The sequence below is a fragment of the Hylobates moloch genome, unplaced genomic scaffold (genome assembly GCF_009828535.3).
Source record: "Hylobates moloch isolate HMO894 unplaced genomic scaffold, HMol_V3 SCAFFOLD_10, whole genome shotgun sequence".
Lineage (NCBI taxonomy): Eukaryota > Metazoa > Chordata > Mammalia > Primates > Hylobatidae > Hylobates > Hylobates moloch.
This window is the reverse complement of record NW_026652285.1, coordinates 103069258-103084062: the sequence shown is the minus strand read 5'-3', so window position 1 is coordinate 103084062 and position 14805 is coordinate 103069258. Positions and strand designations below refer to the sequence as shown.

General features: G+C 56.6%; 2 protein-coding genes across 3 annotated transcripts in view; one reads left to right on the top strand and one right to left on the bottom strand.

The window, feature by feature from the left end:
* Nucleotides 1-533: 533 nt before the first annotated feature.
* On the top strand, nucleotides 534-4610 carry QRFP (pyroglutamylated RFamide peptide). The gene is made up of 3 exons (XM_032165436.2): nucleotides 534-767; nucleotides 1366-1649; nucleotides 3484-4610. Exons 2-3 carry the CDS (start codon nucleotides 1551-1553, stop codon nucleotides 3892-3894), a joined length of 510 nt encoding a protein of 169 aa, XP_032021327.1. The 5' UTR covers nucleotides 534-767; nucleotides 1366-1550; the 3' UTR covers nucleotides 3895-4610.
* Nucleotides 4611-9666: 5056 nt separating this feature from the next.
* The window catches only part of ABL1 (ABL proto-oncogene 1, non-receptor tyrosine kinase), a 166567-nt gene continuing 161428 nt past the window's right edge, over nucleotides 9667-14805 (bottom strand). For both annotated transcript variants that reach the window (XM_032165434.2, XM_032165435.2), the window contains exon 11: nucleotides 9667-13390. In XM_032165434.2, coding sequence (XP_032021325.1) covers nucleotides 11676-13390 — 1715 coding nt within the window. In that variant the 3' untranslated portion in view covers nucleotides 9667-11675. The remainder of the gene's footprint in view (nucleotides 13391-14805) is intronic.

Below are 14805 nucleotides of genomic sequence, written 5' to 3'. Positions count from 1 at the left end.
GGGCAGGGGGGTGGCCTGTGGGGCAGAGGGGTGCCTGTGCGGGGCAGGGGGGTGGCCTGTGGGGCAGAGGGGTGCCTGTGCGGGGCAGGGGGGTGGCCTATGGGGCAGAGGGGTGGCCTGTAGGGCAGAGGGGTGTCTGTAGGGCAGAGGGGTGTGTGGGGGGCAGAGGGGTGGCCTGTAGGGGAGAGGGGTGCCTGTGGGACAGAGGGGTGCCTGTGGGGTTGGACCCCATGTTGCCTTCCCCAACTTCCATGGCCATTCCTGAGGAATTCTGCAACACACAGCTTGGGAAGCCAAACCTCATTTTACACCCCAGGGCACTGAGGCACCCAGAGGGCAGGCATCCGGTCCAGGCTAACAGCGCACTAGGGACCCACCCTGGGTGGTGCCCCATGGATAACCAGCACCCGCTGTCAGAATCAACCAGCACTAACCAGGGAGACAGAAGGACACCACACCTCCCGTCTCACGAGCACACACACACGTGTACACACGTGTGCACATACTCATGTGGGTGCATACACGCACGCACACACAGGACAGGGGCACCTCAGGCCATCGGAGGCAGCCCCGGCCTGGGGGATGGAAGTCAGTTCTGGTCAGCACAGCGCAGTCATCGGCTTCAATCCGCAGATCCTCCGCCCAAACCTGGGCACTCAGCCCCGAAGGGGGATTGAGATTCCAGCACCTTCCTCAGGTCACTGGGGAAGTGTCCACAGGCTTTCTATTCCCACGACTTCTGACCCCCCAGCACCCCGGATGCAGGGGTAGGTCAGCTGGGTGAGGGCCCCTGGACTGGGGGAGGTCCTCTGTGCTCAGTTCCCAACAATGGTGGGGAGGCGGAGCCTCATCACCCCTCTGCCTGCTCTCAGTGGAGGGAGAATCTCTGCTGGGCGAGGAGCAGAGGCTGGGTCCTCCCGCTGACCTCCCAGAGGTGACCCTCGGCGACAGTGGGGGGCCGCCCAGGGCATGGGGTGGAAGGGGCTGGGGGCCACAGGCAAATGCTCCACTGCTGTCCTGGGCATCTGCCGTGCCCCCTTGGTTGGGTCCTGGATAACAGGCCGCTGAGGGCACCACCTGCCAGGGAGGTGCACCTGGCTTAGCTGCGCAGCCCTGTGCCTGTGAAACACGGGCCTCATGGGTTTCTCTGGCTTTCCTGCCCATGAGAGCCATCCTGCTAAGCTAGGCAGTAGGTGTGTCAGGGATAGATGTCCACCCACCCCATGTCCTCTCCGGAGCGTGAGGTGCCGACCCAACAAAGGCAGGACCCTTAGGGTGAAGGGTGGGCTTGGAACCCCCGCCAAGGGACTCGAGGGTCTGTGCCCGCAATTTGCAGTTAATGATGCTGTCCGCTCTCCTCCAAAGGGCAGCCCGCCTGCCCTCTCATCAGACCACATCCTGTGTTGGGTTTTCTTTATCAACGCAGTCAGCACTGCCCCCTTCACCACCGGCGTCCCCAATGGAATCCCAGGGTCAGGAATGTGCAGCAGGCAGTCGGCACAGCAGCAAGCGCACCGCGGGCCATATAAAGCAGGGAGAGCCCAGGGGCCATGCCTCCTGGACGAGGACCCAGAGCAGCTCTGCCCAGCCCAGCCCCGGAGCCCAGCGATCCACCAGCCAGCCCTCCTGGGAGCAGTCCCGGCCACACGGTGAGCACAGCCGCCCTGTCCCCAGCAGGAACTCCAGCTCAGGCCCTGCCCGGGCAGGAGCTGGGCATGGGCAGTCAGAGGGCACGCAGAAGCACAGGGAGGGAGGGCCCAGAGAGGGGACACCAGTGCCTCACCTGCCGACAGCCCAGAGCAGCACAGATTGGTCACGGCTGCCCTGCCAGGGCTGGGACCCAGGCTCACCCCTGTGATTTTCCTGCCGCTTCCTGGCTGTGAGGCCTGAAGCCCTGAGTCCTGCTGGGGCCCCCGTCCAGTGATGAGCATCCCCACTTTCTACCAGATTCTTGAAAGGGTGTAAGAATCCCTAAAAGGGGTGAAGGGCCACTCAGGGCCTGCTCTGTGTCAGGGTGTCTCCTTTCTAGACACCCAGAGGCTCCCAGGATGCAATGGTCCCTGGTCCACATTGCAGTCAGCAAAGTGCTTCCTGTGGGGAGGAAGGAATGGGGCTGGGCCCCTGCAGAAAGCCACCTCGTGGAAGCCCCCACTCTGCCTGCGCCCTGATGGAAAGGTTTTCCTGGCAGCATGTGAGAGAGGTCACTCCCTCCCTGGGGGACAAGAGCTTAGAAGAACTGGATTTGGGTAGAAAGTGGGGTCGCATTTATTATTATTTTAAAAGCTTCCTGGCTGAGCTTGCTTCTTTGAAATGTGTTCAAGGGAGCCATTTCTGGAAAGGGCTCTGGGGACTCCTGTACTATCTTCTCCAGGGCCGGTGCTCTCTATTCTAGCCTCAGTTTGACTCAGCAGAGAAGCCAGCTCCAGCTCCCCCGCAGTCATTGTCAAAAAGGCTTCCTTTGCCAGACAAGGGAGCAAGTGTTACGAAGGCAGGTTCATTCCAGGAGGCTGGGTTTCAGATCCCCCGAGTGCCATGTGGAGTACAGAGTAGGGAGTTAGAGCACACCTTCCTGAGTCAAGCCCAGTTAGATCTGGGATTGAACTCTAGCTCTGGCACTGATAAGGCCATGAGATCTGGGGCAAGTCACCTCAGCTGTTTGAGACCGACGCCACCCCTGTGAAATAGGAGGGTTGGGAGGACCTAGCAGATATGTATGCTTCTTGAAGAAGCCGTCCGGCCATTAGAATCATGAATTCAGAGCCTCCACTTTCTGGCTGTGTGGCCTGGGCGCAATCTCAGTTTTTCTGACAGTTTTGTTGCCTGAAAAAGTGGCACTGGCAGGACCTACCAAGCAGGAGTACTATAAAGTACAATCACATGTGTGGGCTCTTAGCTCAGAGCCTGGCAGACCTACGGTGCCCAGGCCCCAGCAGCGTCCACACGCTCCTTCCCAGGTGGGTGTCCGAATTAGGCCAGGACCATCCAATCTGTTTCTGGCTTTCAGGAGCAACTCGTTCCCATGTGAAAGAGACATTAGCAGGATGTCCCAGCTAAACAACATAGCTAGACCCATTTATTATCAAGTTGAAAACTAAGGGAGATCGATGCTTTTAACTTTCCACCCCATGGCTCTGCAATGATACGGCCATTTTATAATAAGAGAAAAATGAGCATAAATTCGCTGACTGTCCCGGGGCTGCCTGAGCACTGCTCTGCCACCCAGCAGCGGTGGATTTACAGTGCTAAGCTGCCCAGGCAGGCAGATCGTGGGGACTGCAGGAGAAGAACCTGCTTAATTGGTACGATCACCTCCTGATCCTGCTAATAAAACAGTGGCCTAGTCCCAGCACTGCTCGGAAGCCGGTCTCAGCTGAGCCCCCTGCTCACATCTATGCTGGCGGCCTGTCCCGGGGAAACATTTTGGTGAGTTGCGCTTGGCCACATGTGCAGCCTGTAACTCTGCCTCTCTTTCCTCTGGGTCAGATGGTGAGGCCTTACCCCCTGGTCTGCCTCCTCTTCCTGCTGCTGGGCACCTGCTTTCCTCTACTGGACAGAAGACAGCCCACAGACGCCATGGGTGGCCTCGGAGCCGGAGAACGCTGGGCCGACCTGGCCGCGGGGCCCCGACCCCATTCCGTGTGGGGTTCCTCTCGGTGGCTGAGAGCTTCACAGCCACAGACCCTGCTTGTCATAGCCAGGGGGCTGCAGACATCGGGCAGAGAGCATGCTGGCTGCAGATTCCGCTTCGGGAGGCAGGACGAAGGCAGCGAGGCCACCGGCTTCCTCCGTGCTGCGGGGGAGAAGGCGAGCGGCCCATTAGGGAACCTGGCTGAGGAGCTCAATGGCTACAGCAGGAAGAAAGGCGGCTTCAGCTTCCGCTTCGGTCGGCGGTGAAGGGCCAGGACGCCTTGGAAGGATTTGCTTCTTGGACTCACCCCCATTGTCTTCACTCCTGCCTTCTCCCCCAGACTCAAAGACCACGACACCCAGATGATGTAGGCATGGTTACGATGAACGATCCACGGTAGGACGGGTTAGGTGTGTGCTTTTGATTTCCAACTTTGCTGAAGCGAAAAACTAGGCAGTGTCAAAAAGGAGGCTGTCTTGGAGCCTCGGTCGTCCCAGCCTCTCTCTTCCCCTGGGGCTCTGACTCCGAGCAGCCCCCTGGCCCCAGGGGCACGGAGCTGAGGCTGTGGCTGGGCCATGAGTATGAATAGCAGAGCGAGGCAGCGGGCTGAGTGCTTACAGTTGGGTAATCAAAGTTGTGACAGTCTCTATAGGGACGACTGTGGCTGACATCAGAGTGCAAATGAGTGCATTCCACTGGGTACAGAGGATGGTTCTGAAAGTTAAAAATGGGAAAAAAGAACCCGATCCCCTTCTCCATCCCATGAGCACAAGATCCCCCCGGCAAGAAGCCCCTGCTGTGGTTTCCCTGCCCCTCTGACCGCTGCCCTTCTCCGCAGCCCAGTGTTAGCCTGGCCAGGAGTCTCCTGGGAGATGCATTGGGAAGAAATCCGCTTTTGCTATAGCAAGGTTGCATTTCACATGTTCAAAATCAGAATATGTCATGTGTATCTTTTCAAATAAAAGTCGTGACAACTGCAAAACCATACTGGAATGCTGGCCTCCCCCATAGTCTGAGTTCTGGGTGCCTTGCCTTTTGGGAGATGGAGCTCCTGTTGACTGGACCCAAACACCCCTCCTCTAGATCCCCGTAACTGGCAGTCGGTCAAAGGGGCGGAGGAACACAGTACATGTGCTTTTCACTTCCACTCGGCTGCTCCTTCCCAGCTTTCCTAAGAGCAAGGAACATTTAGAAAACAACTTCTCTGCCCTGGGGAGAGCCCATGCTCAGCTGGGAGTGGCTGCAGGCCCGGGGCCAGGCAGAGCATCCGTTTCAAACGCGCCTTTGGTGTCTCCTGCATCCCATCCCGTGTCAGAGGCGGCGGTCGGATGCTGCTCACTCCCGGGCTGGCTTCCGCTGCTGAGATGAGAACTTACATTGATGTTACTATGGCAACCCCTCCCCTCCTCCTTTCGAGCTGCAGCTTGCCCCTGTTCACAATTGAATAATTTCCCATTGAGCTGTCACAATTAATTGGTGGATTTTTATTAGCCTTTTAGAACCACACTGGGCTGGGCCCAGCTTGGCACCTTGGAGTATTTCACAGTGTTTTCCATGCTATTAGTGAGTTACACTCCTCAGTAGCAGCTCTCAATCCTTGGCAGCTAGAAAGCCACTTCATTAAAGGGTGACAGATCTGAGCCACAAAGAACCAACCTGACTGGGGAGCAGAATGGGTGCTGAGACGGGAGAGAACACTGGAGTCAGAACATCACCCGGTATGAAAGCTGCCGCCTTCTCCAGGAGCTCCTCCCTGCTTCCCCACCGCTTCCCACACAGAAACTAGCCCCCCAGGCTTGGCGCATGTGCCCTGAGTCTTAGGGCTGCTGTGATGGGGACAAGACAATGATTCCTGAGGCAGGTGGGGGTGGGTAGGGTGGGACACACTGTTCTCTTGGACTCTGCCACTGTCTGAGGACGGAGTGGTTCAGGATGCCTCCTGCAAAGGGATGTTGTCGCCGCTTGCTAACATGACACTGATGGGGATGGACACATCCCTGGGGTCCTTGCTGTAAGGACTGCCCTGGCACAGGGTGAACGGACGATTCGTTCACCGCAGGTATGCTCACGCGCCCCATTCTGCTTGGCTCAAGGGAGGGGGAGGCAGTAAGCTAGATATTTCCCTCCCTTGGCTCATTCACGCAAAGCAGCCAGAGATGTGCTCACCAGAGACCAGGTGAAACACAGCAGGCTGAGGGCAGAGGGACATCCTGACGCAAGGTCCCCTGGCCACTCGTCACTTGCCAACTTCTGCACCCTGAGCAAGGAGCCACCCACGGCCAGTACTTTAGAGAACACCGAGGCTGAACCACCCTGCACATTCCACGGGCTCATTGGGGATGCACTGGCCGGTTGTTAATTTAGCAGGATTAGATTAACCTTGATGGAGAAACCTGAGATAAAGAACACGGGGGTGGGGGACGCCTTCAAAGCAGTGGATATGCTGTCATTATACTTTTATCATTTTTAAAAACCCAACAAAGCTTTTCTTTCCAGTTTGCTTGTACACTTGAGCTCAATAGCCCTGAAAATCCGAACAATCAAGCTGCTAAGGGCACTGCTGTCAAATCAACTCCCGCTGGGCTTGGCTAAGCCTCCTCTTTAACTCCGTGCCCCGGTGCCAAGCCCACTGTGTCTATCAAGGTCTTTGGGCCTCTCATGCCACCCCAGCGCCCCCTCAACCCTCACTCTCTCCTCCACAGGTAAGATTACCCCTCTCCAGAAGGGTGAAGGTGAGACTCCAGAAAACATTTATTTTGGAACCAGAGAGATGAACCTCCCTGAGCGGTGCTGGCTCACTCCACCTGGCCCGGCAGTTCTAACTCCTCCAGCCCAGAGCACCTGTGAGCTGCCAGCATCTGCTCGTTACATTTATCCAAGACACAAGGTGGTCTTCATCTTGGTGTGTAGATCTAAAAGTATTTAGCTATCAAGATGAATGGAAAATACTTGTCTTTTCCTGTATGTTTGAAATATTAATAAAAACATTTAAGAAAAAACCCCAAACAAAACAGGCTCCTGGGGGCAGTCAGCCATAGACAGCTGCTGTAGTCATCAAGAGGGAAGCCACCTCGTCCTAACTTTGCCCTAGTGCCAAAGATGCTGCTTGACAGATTTCGCTGAAGACCCCAAACCTGACACAGTACTTTCCAGCTTCTGGGCAGGGAGCAGGGGCATGCCCTGTGCTGCTGGTGCTCCTCCAATCCGCAGCTCCTTGGCCCCTCGGAAATGCCCTCCCAGAAGAAGAGCTCAGAGATTTCCCTGATTACAGCAGCGATATCAACTGGAGTGTGGGGGCAGGGGAGCAAGATGTTAGGTGACCCCCAGGGATGAGGGCAGTGCTGACAGGGACACTGTGGTCAGCCTGGTCTCATCTAATGTCTTCTTGTACGAGGACGTTTAGAGTTTGTTTCCCCAGGGCACTCCGTTTAGGAAGGCCTCCTGAAATGATCTCTGCGGCCCAAGGAGCTGGGCTGACTGTAATATTTGGCTCCTTCTTTTCCACTGTGGAGGGAAGAATCTGACCCTGGGCACAGCTCTCTCCTGGTCCTGTTGGGGCTGTCTGCACTGTCTACTACCAATTAGGCTGCCGTGGTAGGCACCAGCTGGTACATGTTGTGTGACCTTGGCCGAGCTGCTTGACATCTCTGAGCCTCTCAGCTTCCTCACCTGTCAGAGGAGGACAGTAACAAAAACTTTCTCATTAAAAAAAGTGGTGGGCTTGGCCGGGCGTGGTGGCTCACACCTGTAATCCCAGCACTTTGGGAGGCTGAGGCGGGTGGATCTTGAGGTCAGGAGATCGAGACCATCCTGGCTAACACAGTGAAACCCCGTCTCTACTAAAAATACAAAAAATTAGCCAGGAGTGGTGTCGGGTGCCTGTAGTCCCAGCTACTTGGGAGGCTGAGGCAGAAGAATGGTATGAACCCGGTAGTCGGAGCTTGCAGTGAGCTGAGATGGCACCACTGCACTCCAGCCTGGGCGACAGTGCGAGACTGCATCTTAAAAAAAAAGAGAAAAAAAAAAGTGGCAGGCTGGGCGTGCTGGCTCACGCCTGTAATCCCAGCACTTTGGGAGGCCAAGGCGGGTGGATCATGAGGTCAAGAGACTGAGACCATCCTGGCCAACATGGTGAAACTCCGTCTCTACTAAAAATACAAAAATTAGCCGGGTATGGTGGCGTGCACCTGTAGTCCCAGCTACTCGGGAGGCTGAGGCAGGAGAATCGCTTGAACCCGGGAGGCGGAGGTTGCAGTGAGTGGAGATTGTGCCATTGCACTCCAGCCTGGGAGACAAGAGCGAAACTCTGTCTCAAAAAAAAAAAAAAAAAAAAAGAAAAAAAAATTTTTTGAGACAGGATCTCACTCTGTTGCCCCAGCTGGAGTCCAGTGGCATGATCATAGCTCACTGCAACCTCCGCCTCCTGGGCTCAAGCAATCTTTCCACCTCAGCCTCCTGAGTAGCTGGACTACAGGCGCATGCCACCACACCCAGCTTGTTTTTGTATTTTTTGTAGAGATGGGGTATATGTTGCCCAGGCTGGTCTTGAACTCCTGGCCTCAAGCAATCCACCCACCTCAGCCTCCCAAAGTGTTGGGATTACAGGCATGAGCCACCTTGCCTGGCCTTTTAAGAAAATGTCTAATACCTTAGGCTGGTGTTTTGTAAATAATAACAATGGACCTCGAAGGCAGGACTCGCAATGACCTGGAAACTGCTGGGTGTGTGCACACAGGTGCATTTTTCTGGGGCTGGGATCTAGTTTTCATTAGGTTCTCAGGAGGTTTTGTGACCTAGAAAAGGTTAAGAAACCACTGTCTTAGAACGGCTAGACTAAACTAAGCTTTATAAGCTCGGGTGACAACCATGAAAGATCCCCATTTGGGAGATGAGAGGCGTCTTCCTCCACACTGGCCCAGTGTGACCAACTGGACTCACATGCAGAAGCTGACTCTGGACACACAGCCTCAGCCCTTAGCGCTGGGAGGGTGGGGTGACTGTCCACATCTGACACGAGGAAGCGGCCGCCAGCTGTGGCTGTCACCAGAGTTGTCCTATGTCTTCGTTCAGACCTGGGAGGAGCAGCCATTCAAAGGACAGCCCTGAGAAGCCCCAGGCTTGGTGGATCTGGTGGCCAGCTGTGGTTCAACCGGCAAGGAAATTGGGGGCCCCAGCCTGGTTTTGTCCCTGTGAAATGAGAGGAGGAGAATCTGGTGCCTGGCACTGCTCGCAGTGGGCTCCACCAGCCCCGGCCCGGCTGGAGTTCCACCTGTCACCCGCCGCACAGCACATCTCATTCCAAGTCTCTCGAGTGGAGCTTCACCGAGCTGTGATCTTCATATGCTCTTCTGAGCAGGATTTGCACCCCTGACAAACCTGCTGGCCTGATCAGTATCATTATCAGAGGGTGCTACTCACTTCCCAACCGCCCCTTTCCAAGCTGTCAGCTCGGTGGGGACTGAGCCGGGAAAGGGCGGTGGGGCTCAGTCTGGGATGGCCTTCCCAGGCCCTGAAGGCCAGCACACCTCCGCTCCTCCTCATCCATACAAAGATCTAAGACACCTGGCTCAAAGAACATGCGTAAGTAAAGGCACCTGGGGGCTTAGGGCAGAAAGGTGGAGAGAGAACAGGCGCACGTGGGGAGGGATTTGCCCTCAGCCAGCAAGGAGCACAGGACGTGACCTCCTCACCCCACTTCCACGTCACTGCGACAGCCTGACACCGCCAGTCAGATGTGGCTTGTATGGTGGCATAGCCCACTCCCAGTGATGCTGGTGGGGCCAGGCTGCCGGCAGGTAAGTGCCAAGGGTACAGGAAGGGTCCGAGCATAGCAGGGCAAATGCCTGAAAGATGGCTGTGGGCACCCAGGCCGCAGAGGCCCTGGACAGCTGGGGGCAACCTGCCACCATTCTGCTCTGTAAGACCTGATGCCGGGCCCCAGCCCCGTCGGGAAACCAGAACCCACTACATCCCGGCCCCCCCACCACACAGGCTCAGAACAACAGGGCAGGATCACAGGCCAAAGCAATCTGCCAAGGATTCTAATGTAAACACTGATTTATTTAAAAAATACTACAGAGGACAGATTTGGATTCGGAAAAAAAAAAACAAAAAAAAAAACACAGAGAATCATATACAGAAACAAAATGCACTGGACCCAGAGAAGCAGAGGAGGAGCCACCACAGGCCCCAAGGGAGCAGGGCAGGACGCTATGCACAGGCCACTTATAAAAGAGCGTCTATAAAAGATGCATACCAAGAGATACGTGTAAAATATAGTGGCACGTCACGTTAACAAAAAGAAGGGACCAGTCAGTACCTCATGGAGACAGGCAGTCGGGGGACCTGGGTGGGCGCTTTGCTTTGTCTTCAAGGCCGCTGTCGGTGACTAGTGCCTCCATCGGGCTGCATCACAGCCGTCGGGGGCAAAGAGGTGATGTGCTGTAAGAACCGCATAAAACGATCCAGAGGAAACCATTTCTACCAGAAAAATAAAGTACAAGTTTAGATGATGAGCATAAAGCTAGGGCCTGTGCGAGGCTGCTGGCACGAGGCGGTATGAGGCGGCGGGAAGGTGGCTTCTCCCGGCGTGAAGCCTCGGGGGCGGCCAACTACCCACTGCTCTTGGACTTAACTGCTCTGTCAAGGTCCAGGAGACCCTGGGTCCCTGCCCAGAATCACAGCCCCCGTACCTGGGCTCCGGCCTGAGGCAGCCTCGGGGAGAAGATGGCAGGCGTGCTCTGTGAAATACTCGAGGCTTTCAGGGGCTCCGTTTGTGGTTTTCCTAACACTCCCTGATGACCCCCACAGAACATGAGGCTATGTCACTCATGGTAATTAAATAAGACATTCGCCCAGTTCAAGAGTGCAGCCAGGACTAGGACTGGCCAGGACCTTTCCTCCCACCTGTGCGCAGGTGCCCGAGGGCGGCTACACAGAGGCAGGGCTTTGAAATGCCTCAAGAACTCAGAAAAGTGAAGACTGTCTTGTTCCAAAGGAAAGGGCCTTTTAAGAATCTACTTTGTCTTAGAGGAGTGGGGGAGGGGAAGGGCTCTTTCAGGGCACCCAGATGTGTGAAAGGAAGGTTCACTCTGGGCCCTTGCAGACCTGCCTGGGCCCAGTCTGGGGCTATCTGGCACCAGCTGTTCACCCCACTAGCCACTGCCTCCCTTGTGCCCTGCCTCCATTCTGCTGGGGGAGGGATGTCGGCAGTGACAGTGACCTGCCACCCTTGAGACTCGAGCTTTCTTGCCAGGATTCACAGTGCACGTCACAAGAGAGCAAGAGCTGGGCTCTGGGGATGTGGAGAGGACAGATGGAAAGGACATGCCCCATGCCTTGATCCTTTTCAGCTCCCACCTGCCCAGGACCCAAAGGCTGGTTGGCTTTAGCACCCTGTTTTCCACCCAAATCAAGAGCTGTCCTGCATGTGAGGAAATGGCGAGTGCACCCCACCCCGGGCAGCAGCAGAGGGCAGAGTGACCAGCCGTGTACATGCCCGTGCGTGCCCTTCCCGAAATGTGGTTCTTGAAACATGTCTTCAGCACAGGACAGGCAAGGCCAGGGAGTGCAGGCAGAGGGCCTGACGCACAAGGCCTCAGTTCAGGCTTCCATTCTTGGAGAAATGGAAGAAGGCGGCCCAGCCAGGGGAGGAGGGGCTCCAGAGAGAAAAAAATGAAAACGACACTCCACATCAGCCTTTCCCACCTGGCCTGGAGAGCTCAGTCTAGAGCACTAGGTGGGAGCGGGGCTGGCGGGTCCTGGCATACCGACTGCAGTCCACGGAGCAGGAACTCCACAGATAAAACTCAAGGACAGAGATGGAGCAGGGAGCCCGGGCGGGGAGGAGGAAGGTGCGGGAGGGCAGGCGGTGCAAACGTAGGTAGTAGAGCTGGACTCCACAGGGCCCTCAGCTCTCCCTGGCGCAGAGCTCCTGGACCAAGGTGCTGACTCACTAGTCCCTTGTCAGCCACCGTCACGGGTATGGGCGAGCCCGCATGTGCTGCAGGCAGCTCCGGCGGGCCTGACACCTGACCCCTGACTGCTGCTACCTCTGCACTATGTCACTGATTTCCTTCACCGAACTGAGGAGCTTGCTGAAGTCCTGAGTGGCCGCCGGACCACTGCCTGCTGTCGCCGGGCAGATCTGAAGCTCCCGGAGATTATTCTCCAGTTTGTTGATGGCCTCTCGGAAGGCAAACTTGTTCCTCATTTGCTGGATGGAATCCACGTAGCTCACGCAGAATGTGTAGAGGTTTTTGCCGGCTTCGAGCACTGCGCTGTGGCTGGCCATCTGCTCGGAGTTCCTAGAGATGGCAAGGCACAGCGCCTCGGTGCTGTCCAGGACTACGCCCTTGGTGATGGCGCCGCTGGCGATCCGCTCTGGAGGCTGGCGGGTTTTCCGAAGAGACACTCGGGTTGATATGAGAGGGATGAAGGCGGTGGAAGATGGCTGGTCCCCTGCCAGGGCCGAGGATGCTGATGGCAACGTGGAGGGAACGGGGGCTGGGCTGATGGGGGTCCCCGACGGCTTGGCGGACTGTGGCTTTGGAGTGGCCGGGAGCACGGGCTTTTTGAGGCCCTCTCCCGGCTGGCTGGGCTTGGCAGCGTCACTGTTCACAGCATCAACCAGACTCGTGGCTTTTGTCTTTGCGCCCAGGACTGCCTCCCCGGCCGCCTCCTGGCTCGGGCTCTGCGAGGGCTTTCCTCCAGCCTTCCCTGCAGAGGCTGCTGGTGGGGGCGGCGGGGCAGGTTTGAGCCTGGACAATTTCCCCTTGTCCCTCCCTGGCGACTCAGAGGAGTGCTTGTGCCTCCTCACTCTGGACTCCTCGGCGGGGCCCTTGCTGGTGCCCCCTGGTGCACCTGAGCCTGCTTTGCTGGTGGGGGTCACTGGCTCAGCTGCAGCAGGGGTCCCTAAGGCACTGCCCTTTCCAGCTTCTTCCTTGTGGGGGAGGCCCGAGGCAGGGGCCACGGTGACCTGCCGCCGGAGGGGTTTTGGAGTCAGGTTGGGCGGGCTGGAGCCTGGGCTGGACTCCATGATGTCTTTGAAGACCTCATCAGCAGCTTCCTCGTTCTTTTTCACCAGCCTGGGGGGGGGCGTTACTGTGCCTCGGGTCACCTGGTCAGACCTGTTCTCCCCTGCCCTCTTCCGAGGCAGAGCTGGCTTCTCACTTTTGTGCCCTCCAAATGTGGACGAGTCAAACTGTCTTCCTGTGGACTGCAAGTCCCGAGGCAGCGTGACTGACCTCCACTCTGTGTCCTTGGCCCCATGGGGAACGCAGGAGGCGGAGCAGGAGCGCAGGAAGCGCTTGCTGGAGCTGCCACCGCCCTCCTCCTCGCCAGTGGCTAGGCGGCTGCTGGTCAGCGTGCTGGACTTCTTCCACAGGTGGGGAGACCGGAAGCCTGAGCCCCCAGACTCCCGGAGGGCTCCATTGGGGACCCCAGCCCCATTGCTGGGCTTTGAGGACTTGGCTGGTTCAGCTGTGTCCAAGGGGGTGAAAGCCAGTGCCCCGTTGCTGATGTCTCGGCCCTCTTCCTCGCCGGCCCCTCTGCGCTCCGGCTGGCCATCCATCTCCCGGAAGGAGCTGCTGCGTTTGGGAGGGGTTGGGGCTGTCTTCTTCTTCTTCTTGATCAAGGCGCTGAACAAGTTGGTCTTTTTGTCTTTGGGGAGAAGGCGCTCATCTTCATTCAGGCTGCCCTCCGGGGGACCTCGCTCTTTTCTAGGGAGCAATGGAGACACGGCAGGCTCATGGTCCAGAGGATCTGAAATGCAAGGGGAAGAGCTGACAACTCCAGACAACTCCAGAGGCTGAGACAGGAGAATCGCTTGAACCCGGGAGGCAGAGGTTGCAGTGAGCTGAGGTCACGCCACTGCTGCACTCCAGCCCAGGAGACAGAGTGAGACTCCATCTCAAAACAAAAAAATTGTCAAAGGTCATCCCTTCTTATCTCCTGTGCATAATGGCCCATTGTCCCTTCCCCACTGTGGGACACAGCCCCTTATTCCCAGAGCTCCTCGTAGGCCTCTCGGCTAGCTGGCTGGCAGGAGAGTCACAGGTTTTGACCCTTTGCTTTGGCCCTGTCATCGTTTTTATACTCATCAGAGGGTGATGTGGGTGGGTGGGGGGGGCTGCTGCCTTAAACTAGTACAGGGATGAAGAGGCCAGGGCCATCCAGCTTTTTGTTCCCATCTTCAGGGAAAGAGATCAAAGCGGTTTTTTTTGTTTGTTTTTTTTTGTTTTTTTTGAGTTGGAGTCTCACTTGTTGCCTAGGCTGGAGTGAAGTGGCGCAATCTCAGCTCACTGCAACCTCCGCCTCCCAGGTTCAAACGGTTCTCCTGCCTCAGTCTCCCAAGTAGTTAGGATTACAGGCACGCACTACCACGCCTGGCTAATTTTGTATTTTTAGTAGAGATAGGGTTTCACCATGTTGGTCAGGCTGGTCTCAAACTCCTGACCTCAGGTGATCCACCCGCCTTGGCCTCCCAAAGTGCTGGGATTACACCCGGCCCAAAGCCTTTCCTAATGACAATCCTAACAGCAATGATGGCTTTATTGAAAGGAGCGAGACATGTGCTTCACCTTTACAACGTCATCTGCATTCTCACAACAGCGCTGTAGCCCGGTTACAAGCGAGAAAGCTGAGGACAGGCTGAGAGGAGGGACTTGCCTGGCCTCAGGGATGGTGGCATCAGAGCCGGTTATAAGATCCAGGCATGTCTGAGCCCAGATGCTTGGTTATAAGATCCAGGCATGTCTGAGCCCAGATGCTTGGGTGCTACTCTGGGGAGCGTGGGGTGGGGGCAGCCCCCAGCTTGTGCCACGGGAGCCTGACCTTGTGATTCGCCCACCTCGGCCTCCTAAAGTGCTGGGATTACAGGTGTGAGCCACCACGCCCAGCCAACCGTTTTTTAATGGGCACTCTTTAAATATGAATCATAGCTCGTAGGAAATCTTTTTGGTAGTCGGGTGCGGTGGCTCAAGCCTGTCATCTCAGCACTTTGGGAGGCTGAGGCAGGCGGATCATGAGGTCAAGAGATCGAGACCATCCTGGCCAACATGGTGAAACCCCATCTCTACTAAAAAATACAAAAATTAGCTGGGTGTGGTGGCACACGCCTGTAGTCCCAGCTACTCAGGAGGATGAGGCAGGAGAATCGCTTGAACCCGGGAGGCGGA

Bases quoted from the DNA above. Each gene is read 5' to 3' on its own strand.
- QRFP (XM_032165436.2), top strand. From the start codon at position 1,551: ATGCCTCCTGGACGAGGACCCAGAGCAGCTCTGCCCAGCCCAGCCCCG. The intron at 1,650-3,483 runs GTGAGCACAGCC...CCTCTGGGTCAG, and splicing joins GGAGCAGTCCCGGCCACACG to ATGGTGAGGCCTTACCCCCT.